The sequence below is a fragment of the Lygodium microphyllum genome, chromosome 2 (genome assembly GCF_053477565.2).
Source record: "Lygodium microphyllum isolate KBCC chromosome 2, Lygodium_microphyllum_v1.1.10, whole genome shotgun sequence".
Lineage (NCBI taxonomy): Eukaryota > Viridiplantae > Streptophyta > Polypodiopsida > Schizaeales > Lygodiaceae > Lygodium > Lygodium microphyllum.
The window spans coordinates 160,062,467-160,077,515 of NC_141136.1; the positions used below are offsets into that span (position 1 = coordinate 160,062,467).

Sequence of the window (15,049 nt, forward strand, 5' to 3'; positions counted from 1 at the left end):
TTTGAGATGGATTCTTCAATTCTAGACTCTTTGTTAGAATCTTTAATAAAAATCAAGTACGAGGAAATATAATTTTTCATTGCTTTACAATTTGTACATGGAATAAGATGGGAATAGAGTTTCTTTTTACTTCCATATCAAAATATACATTTTTACCCTTGAAAGGGAATCTAAACCTATTTTGATTCCAATCAATGGTTGGATCTATTTTTCTATGTCAAGGTATTCCTATTACAACATCACAATGACCAAGGTTTCCCATGACAAAACTTTCGTGATCTACATAATCTCCTATCTCAATTCGTAGTTTCCCAAGAATGAGAGTAACTTGAGACTCCATTCCCTGAAAAGCAGTACCTAATATTTCTGGTGTTCCAAACCTCTCCTTTGGTAGATGTAGAGCTTCATCAATCTGAGGATGGATATAATGATATGTAGTCCCTATATCAAAATGAATGAGAATAGGTTGATTAGTAATCTTATCCCAAGCCATAAAAAGCTTTCTTTACTCTGACGGAGTTTCATCCTGTTGCAAGGATTTCTTAGGTACAACATTTTCTTGAGGTGTCTTTTGGGGCTAGTTTTTCCTGCTTTAGTGGTGATATGTTAGCTTCTTTTTGGATGGAAAAGGTAGTCTACCTCCATCCTTAGGCTTTGGTTCTTGTTTCTCTCTTTTCTTTTGGTCAAGTATCTTGATCTTCTTCATTCGTGGTTCTTTTTTTTAGGCTTTACCAAGCACCCATGGCATATGTAGTCCTTTAACTTATAAGGTTGCATCTTGGGTTGCTTCCAAAGTATCAGGCTTTGTCATCTTGATAGCTCACCGTATCGTCGGATGTAATCCATGAATAAACTCTCATCTCTAGATTGAAAGGAACTTCATTAATGAGAAATGGTGCAAGCGTGTTGATATATATTTCAACATTGTCTCCATTGCCTTGCTTTAGCTCATCTCATTCTTATTGCACATTAACTTCTAAGGATGAAGGCAAAAACTTCTTGTTGAACATCTCCTTAAACTCTTTCCAAGACTTGGGTTTTTTTTTTCTCTTGAACAACTTTGAGCCACCAATTCAAAGCGGCATCCTTTAGATGCATTTTAATCATTCTAATTTTTTATGCTTCTTTATAATCTTCACCACCAAAAGCAACATCAAACTGTCTAGTAAAAGACATAGCTTTTTGAGAATCTCTCTTACCATAGAAAATGTCAAACTTGACGCTCTTCTCTCTAGGCTTAAAGTCTCTTTTAGCATCGTTTTTCTTTGCTAAAGGAATCTTTAAAGATTTAGCTTCCATGGAAATAGTTGGTTCTTTGACTTTGTCCATGCTCTTCTCCATGGAGGGATTTTTGGGACAAGAGGAGGTAGCTTGTGTATGATGAGACATTGAAGTCAGTGCTTTTGGTGGATCCTCAAACGATGGGTGATATGCTACCTTTCGTAGACTTAGTTGCATCAGTAACATTGATACCTTTCATGTTGAGGTAGGCCTTCACAACCGTAATACCATTTGTCTCAAGAGCCTTCTCGGTAAGGAAATCTTTAAAGACCTTCGCTTTAGCCCTTCTCATAATTAGAGAAGCATACAGATACTGAGTGCTGAGAGCCTTCCAGTTGTTTACCAAAATTCTCCTCTTCACCTATTGACATGGTGAGAAAATTGAGTCTAAAGATCTTGTCATCTTTAAAAGTTGTTGCAAAGAAGAAGTCCTTGCTTTGATACCATTGTTACGTGTGGGGAAGAATATGAGAATGACAATACTTTGAACTTAACCAACTCAATCAATTATCACCATGAAAAATTAGAAGATAGATAGAGAGAGAAAAGAGTCGACACCATGTTACGAGGGTGTCAGAGTGAAGCAATGCTGAATTGAATGACCGTGACAAAGAGTGAACAGAGAGAGGAGAGAGAGAGAAAGAGACAATAAAACATAGAAAATCTACAGTGAAGAATGTTGCCTCGACAGTCTCCATCTACTGAAGTTTTTTTGGAAGGTCCATCATCAACGGAGGAGGAGGCGGTGAATCTGATGGCTGGGTAGTAGGCTTCTCATCCGAAGAAGAGTTCTCAATAGACATAGGCTCAAGGGGAACAGTCGCTGGGGTCCAGCTTTAATGAGGATCTCCAAGTACAGGGTAATCCTCACCCCCCTTTGGGGTTGGAACCTCCACGAACCGAACACATTTCGCTCGTGTAGACATCCCGCTTAACAAGATCATACAATCAATAGCCTTGAGATTGCGAGCTACAGCCCACAAACACTTGTCTTTTGAAAGCCGCTTCAAATTTGTCATGCTGTGTCTTCGGGATGTGAACATAAGCATCACACCTAAAAACCCCGAAATAAGAAACATCGAGCTTTGATCCAAAGTACACCTCAAAAGGAGTCATACCAACAACAATGGAAGTAGGGGAACGATTAAGGATGTGAACTGAAGTAGCCACAACCTCAACCCATAGACATTGAGGTGTCTGACGATGCTTTATTATAGTATGGGCCATCTTGATCACACTGCGATTTTTTCTCTCCAAAATGCCATTCTCTTGAGGGGTGTTTGTATTGGCAAACTCTTGGTGTATGCCATGATTTGCACAAAACTGAGCAAACTCATTAGAAACAAGTTCTCCGTCCTTATTCGGCTTCAGCTTCAAAAAATAGGCCCATGTCATCCTGCTGTAATCATCTACAATGAGCATGAAATACAAACTCCCTCGAAGGGATTCCGTCCTCATTGGTCCACAAAGATCGGTGGAAACAAGCCCCAAGGGTGCTGAAGACCGCTTCGATGCCTTGTTGGGAACAACATCACCAAACTGCTTTCCATGGATGTAGGATACACAAGGCTGCTAGCTCACCACAATATCTAGCAAACCTCGAACAAACTGTTTCTTAGACGTCTTTCTAAGGTATTCATAATTGAGGTGACCAAACCGAGCATGCCAAAGCTCGAACCGAGTTTGAGAGGTAAGAAAAATAGGAGTCAAGGCAGAAGAAGACGGCAACTTGTAGACTCCATTCTCCTCATAACCTAAAGAAAGAATCGCTCTTGATCCTCCATCAAGAATCCGAAAAGAATCCACATCAAATTCGACCAAAAGACGGAGGGCGCAAATCTTGTGCATCGAGAGAAGATGATACCCCAAAGCCGGCACATAAAGTACCTCAGAAGCATGGGCATCACCATACCCATTTGGAATATGATGCATGTTGCCATGTCCTTGAATAGGAATAGACAAACTATCGCCAATACGAATTCGACCATGAGAAGGCCACAAATGAGTAACACTTGCTGAAGAAGGGGTCATGTGCTCAGAGGCACCATTGTCAACAATCCACTCCCGAGTAAATAGGGCGGTCAACGCAACATCAGAAACCGGCAGAGTCGAGTTGTCAGCCACCTCCGAATGGAGGAAAGCAGCAGAAGACTTTTCGAAGCATTGGCTCCTTTCAGTTGCTCCTCTTGGTCCAAGACCATAGAAATCAACTCTTCCCACCGAAGAGTCTCAGATCGCCCTGAAGCAATCAAGGCAGAATAAAAACCACTGAAGCGAGGTGGTAACTGTGAAAGGAGAGTTATCGCCATGTCTTTAGAAGTGATCAACTTCCTTGCGTTTTAAACTTGCATTTGAAGCTACCTTAGCTTATTGATATGCTCCCGCATGGATGATGACTTGTTGACACTTATAGTCCTCATTTACACTTCCAAAGAAACTCGCTTCATGACGGTCATCTGATTATACATTTGATCCAACTCCAACCATATCTCCCTAGTCACCGTCAAATGCTCTATATGAGAGATAAAAGCTGTAGTATATGAGAGAAATAAAAACTAGCGAATGCGTGTATTGAGTTTATCCCAATGTGCATGAGCCTTTGCCAACTCTGCCTTCTCATTGGAAGAGAGTCTGGACTCATCTCGTGAAAAACGACGATTGATAGCCTTCGTAACAAACTTCGCCAAATCATAGGACTCCAATATTTAGCAAGTATCATAATCCGCCAGATGTGGTAGTTCTCACTATCAAGCTTTTGATCTGAAGGAAGAGTTGGTAGGACGGTCCATGATCGCTTGAAACTCTATCTCGGCCTTAGAAGACATCTTTACCTACAATGCTTGCACAAAACACAAAAAGCAGTCCCCCTTTGATTGTGAAAATATAGCCTACTAGGGCTGAGGTTTGCTTGTCTTGTTCCTTCTTCTCCTGCCGGAGACGATGAAAAGGTAAAATCTGTACTTGAAGGCCAAAAACACAGCCTTCTTCCTTCTCTAACAGTAAAAACAACAGCGGCTTTAGCAAATCTTTTCTTTTCTCGCATAGGCAGCCCACGTGCTCGCACTTGAATATTGAAAACGCAGCCTTGTGTCACGTTGAAAACTCCTCTTTAGATAGATCCACCCTAGGTCAGCCTTCAATGCTTTGATATGATGTTAGAGTGAAGCAATGCGAAAGTGAATGACCATGACAAAGAGTGAACAGAGAGAGAGAGAGAGAGAGAGAGAGAGAGAGAGAGAGAGAGAGAGAGAGAGAGAGAGAGAGAGAGACTGAAACGCAGAAAATATGTAGTGAAGAATGCTGTATAAGGATGCAAAATTATACATGGGTGTAGAGAAAAAATCTGCACGTCTCCACCTCCAGGATCTCGATCTCTCTTAGACCCGAGTACAATCCCCGTAGTCAGCAAGCTGAGATATATCAGAGACAATGTGTCAAGATTGTTGAAAACTCAGCCTTTTAAAGGTTGACAATAATACCTAGAAATAATTAGGTCGGCTGTATTACTGTCCGATTGCTGCCATGTGGCAACCTGCCATATGGCACTGCTTGCGTGGTCATCCAAGAAATGACTCTCAACAGAGGGGAATTGCACACCCCTCCCTTCTCCTCCCTCCCCCTTTCTTTTAGGAATTTATTGAAATAAAACCATAGGCATCAAGTGCGTGAATCATATACAAAAGGACTGATTAGTTGCAATTCTATAAACTAGGATCTCGAAACCCTAACTTCTGTAAACTTTGGGCAGCAAGTTCATTCTCTTCTTTAGTGCTTGAATTAGATTAAGCTAAGTAGAAAGTGTTTCTTGGATAAGAGATAGACAAGAGAGTACAAAGCATATAGCTGAAATTTTAGCATGAGAGCTTGTTTCAAATGAAGAGAGAGACCTCCAATATATAGGTGTGGGGCTTGGATGCTCAAAAGTGAAAAGTAGAGGTTACAAATGACAAGTGTAGGGACACTTGTCTCTTCAAAATGACACATGTCCTCTTTTAGATGCCACATATCACTTTTCTAGAGAAAGAAGCTTCTGAACCTTCTACTCTAAAAATCTCTCAAAATGGTTAAGAATTTGAGATAGTTGTTGCAGATAAAATTGTTCCTTACTAAATTTCAGAGCCTTTGACGTGAATAGAATTTCCATTTGAGCAACTTCCAAATAGTAACCTTTTATATTTTAAGAGTAGTCAAATTTAGCTTTTGGAGAGCTTCATTATATAGGTTCACAAGTTCATGGTTTGTTTTTTCGATCATGAGTATTTAATTTCACTTTTTGAAACCACTCATTATATAGGCTTCTAGTCAATGTGACTATCTCAATATAAAAGTCTTAGTAATCTAAGCTTTATGGTCAATTTGATCGCTCAACTAAAATTTATAATTTCTCGTAGGCATCTTGTCAATGACAACCCAAGTATATTTATAGTGTTCTGGTCATTGGCCACCCTTAAAATAGAAAGATGTGGTGTGAAATCGCACTTGATGTATTAATCTTGACTAGCCACGTAGATTATGTAGATCTCGAGATCCCTTATAGGTCATGAAACCTGCCTTTCTCCTCGGATAGGGTGATAAATAACCTGATTAAGCACTATTGATAACAATTAATAAATTCACAAAATTGAAATGTACACTTTACCACATAATCTTAGACATTGGACACCCTGTTGGCCCCAACACTTGCGCCCCTTCTTTTGGTATTTATTTAGCTTAATTGAAGAAGAAATTAATGTACAATGGAATTCTTTCAATCCCTTTTGGTATTCCAACTTAAGTCCCTTGCTGTGTCCATAATGACTAGCGAGTCTTCAATTTGATTTTGCCCCTTGATTCGGATAGTCAATTGGCCTTGAGCTGCTTTGATGGAGATGGAAGACGTCCTAAATTCATTGATTTGCTGGTCTCTCCACTTGAATTTGACTAAAAACAGCTTCAGCCCTATTGAATCCAAGTGTTGGAGCTTCCAATTTTTGGCATGCTTCTTGAGGTTGTTGCTAAACCCTAATTTTTGTTGCAGATTAGGGTTTATAGGAGAGAAATCTGAAATTTCTCAGCCTTTGGTGATCTCAATATTGTAATCTTTTGAGCAAGGCTGTAGAAAAGCTAGGAGATGAGAGAGAATGCCGAGGAGAGAAATTTCAAAATTTCTTTATGAAGAACTGAAGAAAATCAGTCATTTACTGCTGTTGCACTATCTCAACAGCTTGTAGATGCAAAGAATTGAGGAAAATCAATTATTTATTGGTGCTTCCCTGTCTCAATAGCCTGTAGATATTGTCACCTATTGTTGATTGGTCTTTTCTTGCCCTTGGTTGCCTCAGAAGGTCCTCCAATGGCTACATATCAAACCAATAATATTTCCTTCCTCTCTCTTGCAGACTGAATCCACTCAAATGTCTCTCTTCAGCCTCTAAAGACGTTTTTCAGTCTTGCATGTGTATTTTTGACAAGTGGCAGCCTTCCCAAATGGTTTTTCCAGCATTATCCATAATTAAATATTAATTTTCAATCATTAAATATTAAAAATTAATCTAATAATTATTTCAATGCCTTGAAAAATAATATGATTGTTAATAATTAAATTAGCTAGGCAACTTCCATTTCCGAGTATCTTTGCACAATCTTTGACCATTAGATTGGCGTTAGGCACCATTAAATGCCACTTCTCTAGTGTGACCAATTGACACTTATGGCTAAATGAATGACCTAGGCCAATAACTAGCATCAAAATACCACCAAATAAGTGTGCGGCATAACTTATAGTAACTTTTGCCTTTGATATCTCGTGATTTCCTTGGGTCTCGAGCTTGTAAATTTACTCTAACCCCAGTTACACCTCACATGTGTAACATTTACTTAACCATGTGGTTAAAAATTAATCCACATGTTAAGTGAGGTTTCAAAAATAAATGTCCTCATGACAGGTCCACTTGCAGTTAGTATCAATCTTGAGAGTTTCACTTGTAGTTATAGTAGTTTTTCCTAGAGAGGTATTGACATTTTACTATTGTTTTGTTAGTAAATTCTCAAGAGTTCCACTTGCATTTATTCATCCCCTAGATAGGTATTGGCAGTTTACTATTGTTCTGTTAGTACTTTTGGGCATAGTTCCGTATTTCTTGTATATAGATCAAACAATCTTTTGTATTCTTCTCGTGATTTCTAGCATTGCCAAGTAGTTAGATTAGCCATGTAGGTTGTGCAAATGCCACGTGGCATGGATGGTATGACACATCATTTTTATGCATTATATATTGTTGTGATTCATCATGTATAGTAGTTCGTGAAACCAACATTCTTTCTCGGATTGGGTGGTATGTAATCCATTTTAACACAGACATACTGAAAATGCACACTTTTACCACTTTAATCTTTGACAAGGAATAGCCTAGTGGTCCCAAAATTGGTGCTCCTTGTTGTATTTCTGTAGGTTTTATTGCAAATGGATGGAGTATTGCAAACCAATTTGCCGCTAGGTTTGCTTGGAGATTTGTCTTCACCTTACTCTTTGAAAGTCAAATTAGCCATAAATCTAATATTGGTTGGTTGGCCTCTTGAATCTTCCTAAAATTCCTCAATTCAATTGTTTATAAAACTCTAGTTTTTTACTATAAATTAGAATTTATAGTAGAGATTCTTCAATATCTCCATCTCTGATGACTCAAATGGCTAGATTTTTCTTAGATAACTTAAGAGATGGCTGTAGGATAAGAGTGAATGGTGTAGAGAGAAATTTTCGAGTTTCATAACAAGAAACACTAAAATACTACTGTTGCCCTGCTCAAACAACCATGGAAGTTGTCATCTACAGCTTAGGATAACTAGAAAGGTTGCTGTCTCCTCTTATATGTTGTCACGTGTACCAAAAGGACCTTGGGTTGTTGTCACTTGCACCTGGAGGGCTCCAAACTGCTGTCATGTAGTATAGGATTGATCCTTGGTGGTTGAAAATCACATCAACAACATCTACCTGCGCTCTAGCAACCTCCTTCTCTCTCATAATGTTGGAATAGACTTCCAAGTTCCACCAACCCCCAAAAACATTTCTTCCACTCGTATGGGGAAGTTTTGCTAAGCGGTAACCTTCTAATCCCATTTTCTAGCATTATCTAACTTATTAAATTAATTTTTAGAATTTAATTTTAAAAATTATTTTAGAATTCATAAAATCAATTTCACTAGCCAATTGGTCTCCCAAGTGTCATTGAGTAGTTATTGACCCTTAGATTGGTATATTAATTAAGTAATTAATGCCTAGTCTCTAATGTTGTTATTGACATTAGTGGCCAATAAATTGGTCTAGGCCCAAATTTTACACTAGGTATCGCCTAGTACCTGTCAGGCATAACTTACAACTTTTTCCTTTTTCACCAACTGATATCTTGGGTTTTTGGGTTTCACATTGTGAAATAATTAACTTGCACCTCACATGGGCAAGTCACATAAGCACATTTAATTTACTTTTAACCAAATGCTAAGCAAAGCAATAACATTTCACATCCTTGTGACAATGTGCCAGTTTAAATTGGCCGACGTGATTATTTTATTGGTTTTTTTCATCCCTATTTATAAGCTAGCTCTCTGGTCATTTCCACTGGAGAGATAAATTACCTCGCGATGATACATTTGACGTGTATATATTTGCCTTTTTCATTTCAACATTCATTCATTGCAGATTTTTATGTTTTATTGTCTCTTTCCTCTCTCCCTCTTCTCTTATGTTCATTTTATTTTAGTCCGATCATACACTTCTATATTCGTTGCACTCTAACATGGTATCAGAGTTGTGTTGAAGGCCTGATTGATCGTGGGCAAACCTGAATGAGAGATTTCAGCGCGATAAAAGTTTTCGTTTTGAGCATTTGAGGGCGAGCGGGAGGGCTGCGTATCAATACAAGGCTGAGGTGAACAGGTGAAGCATGGGAAAGGAGCGAAGTTGTTTTTTGCAGGTTTTTGCTATTCATGAAGGAGAAAAGGGTGTGTGATGTAGATTTTGAGTTTTCATAACCTTTGATGGCTGAAATAGGTTTGGGAAGAGTGGAAGAAGCCCTAGCAAGCTGCGTTTTTTGAGTTGGAGGGGGCTGCCCTTGTTTTTGTGTAGGTCATTCAAGTGACAATGCCTTCTGAGATCAACATGGAGTTTCAGGCTATTATGGATTGTAAGGTCCTCGTGTTACGAGCTCTTCCTTCCAATCAGAAGTTTGATGGTGAGAATTACGGCATCTAGCAGGTAATGATGCTTGCCATCTTGGAGTCCTATGATCTAGGGGAGCTTGTGACTGAGGCTATAGATCGTCCTATAGCTCATGATGCCTCCAAGCTTTCTACTGATGAGAACGTGGAGTTGATGAAGGCACATGCACATTGGGATAAATCATGGGCAGACTTGAATGGGAGATTTCAGGGTGACCAAAGTTGGTGTTTTCAGTGTTTGAGGGTGAGCGGGAGGATTGTGCATTGACACAAGGTTGAGACGAACATGTGAAGTGTGGGAGACGAGCAAAATTGCTGTTTTTTTGCAGGTTTTCCTTGTTCATGAAGTAGAAAAGACTGTTTTCAGCCTTTTGCTGCAGAATTTGAGTTTTCATCACCTCTAACGGTTGAAACAGGTTTGGTACTAGTAGAGGAAGCCCTAACAAGCTGCGATTAGGGAGTTAAGAGGGTGTTGCCGTTGTTTTTGTGTAGGTTATTCAAGTGACAATGTCTTTTGGGATCGACGTGGATTTTAAGGCTATTATGGGCCATAAGGTCTCCGTGTTACCGGCTCTTTCTTCCGATCAAAAGCAAGGGTTTTGCTATTTTGAAGGAGAAAAGGCTACGTTTTTAGCCTTTTGTTGCAGACTTTGGGTTTTCATCTCGTTTGACAGTTGAAATAGGTTTGGGATGAGCGGAGGAAGCCCTAGCAAGCTGTGTTTTCAGAGCTAGAGGGGGTTGCCCTTGTTTTCGTGTAGGTTATTCAAGTGACAATGTCTTCCAAGATTGATGTGGAGTTTTAGGCTATTATGGACCGTAAGGTCCCCGTGTTAGTGGCTCTTCCTTCCAATCAGAAGCTTGATGGTGAGAATTATTGCATCTGGTGGGTAATGATGCTTGCTGTCTTGGAGTCTTATGGATGTGACTGAGGCTGTAGATTGTCCTATAGTTTGTGATACCTCCAAGCTTTTTGGTAATGAGAAAGCTAAGTTGATGAAGGTACTGCACATTGGGACAAATTGAATGCCCGCATCCACTCCTTCTTTCTCTCTTGCACTTTGGCCATGATAGCTCGCATTGAGCATTTGACTATTGCTTGAAGTACAAGATTGCTAGTGGACATTGTGTATTTTGCACTACATGTGTGGCAACTGTCTCATCTTTTTGTTTCTTGCCGGTTGCTAGAAAAAATTGGGATTTTTTGAATAGGGTTTGGACTTGAGCGACATTCCAACGAATTACTAATCGTGCATGGATCTTGGGAAGATTACCATGGATTGGCACATTGCAGCAATAACATTTTCATTGGTTTCACTTCTTGCATTGGATTTTTTGGCATACTAGAAATGCTTTTACCTTTGACTTTTGCCTTTAGAATTCATAGTGATATTGGTTGCACTACAAGGTAGGGGGTTGTCATCCATGATCCGTTTGTCGTGTTGGATTGTACTTTGGCACACCTGGTGTACAAGAAAAGCTTTTATATTTGACTTTGCCTTTGGAATTCATGGTCACATTGGTGACACTAGAACCTTGTTGTCGTGGAAAGTAGTTTCTATTATATAAGTAGGGGTTGTCATCCACGATGTGGCTGCTCGATGGTTAGAGATGATTCGCATGACTTCGATCACTACTCATGCATGATGGCGCAGGATATTGTTATTGTTTAGGGGCTTTAGCAAGTTTTCTCTTTCTTGGATTCACACCGGACCTTTTTCGGGTTTTACTTTTCGCGATGGTGGATATGGCTTTTGCATGCTGGAAAGATGGCCTCTAGCACATCTGATTATTCTTTAATTTCAGCAGCCTGTCTGAAAAGAAACAAAGGAATTAAGCTACATCGAAAAGTTTGCCTAGTGAACAGGTAGTAAATGTCAAGCAGCCCCTTGTGATTTAATGGGGTTCTAGAGAGAAAAAATCATTTAGAAAGGCATGTGTTGCCATTTGCAGCTCTCTCTCTCTCTCTCTCTCTCTCTCTCTCTCTCTCTCTCTCTCTCCGCCCCTTGGGGGGTTTTTTGGCAGCCCATGCCCAATTTCTTGGCATTGTTCTTCAGTTTGCTGCTGCTTTTCTCTCTTACAGCCATGGAGAATGCAAGTACAACAGATGGGATTCAAGGTAGCAATCATTCTTCTCTTCTCTACATGGGAATCGACATGGCCACTCCATAGCTCAATATCTAGCAAGTATTACTGCTGTTTTTGATCTCATTCTCATCAAAACAGGTTATACAGCACTATGAGCTGAGATCCTCTCTTGTCTGAAATCTCGAGCCTCATGCACTTTCTGGACCAATTTGAAGTGAAAAAAGTGATTTTCTCGCAGTTTTGTCCCAAGAAATCCCTTTATTTGTCAGAGGAATAGTGTTGAATTGCATGGGAATTGTGTAAGCAAGTTTATTTGGAAGTTTGCCCCATGAATTTGAGCTTAAAGCTGGTTGTGTTTTCTAGGGTTTGGACAGATTAAAGTCTATAGATGGATATCTGAACAATACAGAGTTGGTTTGAGTCCAAGAATGAGGGTGACAAAGTGCTTGGATGCCAAGCCAGTTCTAGGGTTGATTGGAATCAATCAAGGGGGATGTGTTGCGTGAAAATGCTGGAAAATCAGCCTATTTTAATTAATCTTACACCACGTGCTTACATGCACATGTGTGCACACTTATAGACATACACACATGTGCATGTGCCAAGCAGGTCCATGCACTTAATAACCTTGGATCAATTGACCAACACAAACACAATTACATTCTTATCACAATGAGCCTTACTCTATAATGATACTATCCACAACCTAGCTAAGGTTATCACTACTTAATCATGGCCATCATCAATGCTGGCAAAAACCTCAAGTAGTGCAGCCCATTCTCTTTAGTAGAGCCCACACGTGCGTGCGCGCATTCTCTTTAGTAGAGCCCACACACACGCGCACGCGCATGTGCGCGTGCGCGCACACACACACACACATTTTTAGGCACAATAATATAGAAAATTTTCAATCATGGCTAGATGACCAAGAGGGTATTATAAAGCCTCATATCCAAAGATTTTTGCATGCTTAAATAGAATTGAACTTAGGCATAAACTTCTCACGCACCCTGCAGCATTAGTTAAAAACCTCTTTGGCAGTTGGTCTGGAAGTTGTAATTATCTTTTTATAAACCTTTTCATTGCCTCCTTGGCATTGTCCAATGTTTCAAATTACAAAAGAATGTGTACTTATGTGCCTACTTTTGGAGGGATTCACTTGGATTTTCTTTTGCTCTGAGATAGGGACACAGCCAAAAGACATCATTCACATGTTACTCAATGCAAGTAGTTTTCTTTTTTTCTTAGAAATGCTTTGTCTAAACTTTTTAGAAACTTGGATTCATGTATGTTCAGGTGTCTAGCCTTGATGTTAAGTTTTAATGCACTTTTATTGGAGCTTACAGGATGGTGTGCAGATTCTGTATTCTTGAATTGCAGGTCTCACAGCCTATTTACAAAAAAGGGTATAAGCTCAAGCAAACTTAGTGAATCGGATTGCTTCAGGGATGAATCACTAAAATCAGATGCTCCACTTGGTGGGCCTGTTGGTTCCCCAAACATATTTTTGAAACCACAAGTTGTGCTGTATGATGGAGTTTGTCATCTTTGCAATGCCGGTAAGTTCCTTAGTGAATGTTCAACCTCCATGGTTAAATACCGCACACTAAGTGGAAGTGCAGCAATCTTGTGAAATGTGCCAGATAATTCACTTTTTTTCCTTTGGATATCAGTTCACAACTCTTAATTAATCTCATCTTAAAGGTGTGGTGTGATTGCTTTCCTGAGCTGGACTTTCTTTACTGGACAAATTGGGGCAGGAGTGAACTGGTTGATTAAAGCTGATAAGGACAAGCGAATCAGTTTCTGTGCAGTACAATCTGAGGTTGCAGAGCCATACCTTCTAGTATGTGGGCTAACACGGGAAGATGTGCTTAACCGCTTCTTATTTGTTGAGGGTCCCAGGCAGTTTTCACAAGGTTCTACAGGTGAGATTAACCAGCTCTGGAAGTAGTTATTTGCCCGTATCCCTTTACATGTTTTCATTCTTGCATAACAGATATAGATTCTTGGTCAAGGTTAAAAAGCTTGTAAGCTGAAAGCAAAATTTTTTCATAACCTTATTGTGCATTTTTACTGCCTTGTTTAGACAATTTTCACCTAAGCTTGCCTCAATTATGGGTACCTGGTCTGTAATGTGCAGCTGCCCTTCGTGTGGCACTTTACCTGCCCTTCCCATATCCAGTATTGGGTGCCTTTTTGGTTATTCCATCTCCTTTGAGAGATGCTGTATATGATTTTGTTGCTGTGAGGCGATATGACTGGTTTGGTAAATCAGAATCTTGCATTCTACCAAGGGATGCTGTTCTTGATCGCTTCATAGATAGAGAGGAACTGGCAGCAAAGATGAGACAAAGGAGAGAAAAATAAGTAAACTGTTCTGTTTATACTGAACTTTGGAAAGATAGAATATAAGGTGTGAGAATGTATAGAACGTTTACTCAGGTCCTTATGATTGGAAGACTTGCCTTTAAAAGTGTATATGCTGTTAGAAATATGTTTTTCTAAGTGTTGGACGTTTTCCTTTCTGCTTGAGCCTGCTCTTCGAATTCTTCAAATGACTCTGATACATTTAAAGCCTTTGTACTCGGGCTTCTGTAAACAATGAAGCTACATTTTCATTTTACAATTGCAGCTTTACACAGGACTTGCCAATTGTTATAGCATCTCTCTGAACAATCTTAACACTCATAAAGGGGTGAGCTATTGTACATTCTGCATACTCAGCATATATATCGTTTTTGATGCATTCCAATCATGCAATTGAAAAGTCGTGATTCTCTGTTGACAATGTTCTCCAGTAGTGTGCTCTTTGACATTCTAAATTCAATTTAGACGTGAAAAGATATTGGTATTATTAATAGAATTTCTTCATATACAAAAGTTGAGGATCATTGGCTAGGCTGTTAATATCATGACCCTAGCCAATTCCCTTTTCCCCAGTTTTGCCCCAATGCCACTTTCTTCTATACTCCACTTCCATTTGATTTCCATCCTTCAAAGACAAGCTTTAGGGAGCAGCATCCCATACAGCCTGAAGGGTGAGGATTCTGACAGTTTGGTGGCCAAACTTGCCAAAGATGCAAAACTCCATTTCTCTTGGTCCTCTCCTCAGAGGCCAAGTTGAGTAGGATTTGTTGCCATGTGCTAGTGGCTATACATCCATCCTAGAAAGGATGCTTCAAAGATCATCTCTTGCACAAAGACAGCTCCCATTTGTAATTCCTCTACCCTTGACCTTTTCCCCTATCAAAATTGACCCCATAATGATCTTCCATCGAAAGATCGCATCCTTCTATGATATTCAATCCCCATAGTTTGTCCATCATTTTGACCTTATGTTGCAATGTCCACCAACATTTGTGCTAGGGGACTTTGTTCCGACTCCTTTGTAGAGCTTTAGTCCTAAAGGTCTCACTTCTCTTTTTTGAAATTAGAAGTTATATCTCACCCATGTTCCTCTCTTTTAGACCTTTCATAGTGATGGGAG

General features: G+C 39.6%; 1 protein-coding gene across 1 annotated transcript in view; it reads left to right on the plus strand.

Moving 5' to 3' along the window:
• LOC148040542 (Putative thiol-disulfide oxidoreductase DCC) overlaps positions 1 to 14,087 on the plus strand; it is a 55,623-nt gene extending 41,536 nt beyond the window's left edge. Inside the window, exons 3-5 of the mRNA XM_087700659.1 lie at positions 12,906 to 13,118; positions 13,320 to 13,487; positions 13,703 to 14,087. Of these exons, the coding sequence (XP_087556785.1) occupies positions 12,906 to 13,118; positions 13,320 to 13,487; positions 13,703 to 13,929 (608 nt within the window). The 3' untranslated portion in view covers positions 13,930 to 14,087. The remainder of the gene's footprint in view (positions 1 to 12,905; positions 13,119 to 13,319; positions 13,488 to 13,702) is intronic.
• The last annotated feature ends 962 nt before the right edge of the window (positions 14,088 to 15,049 follow it).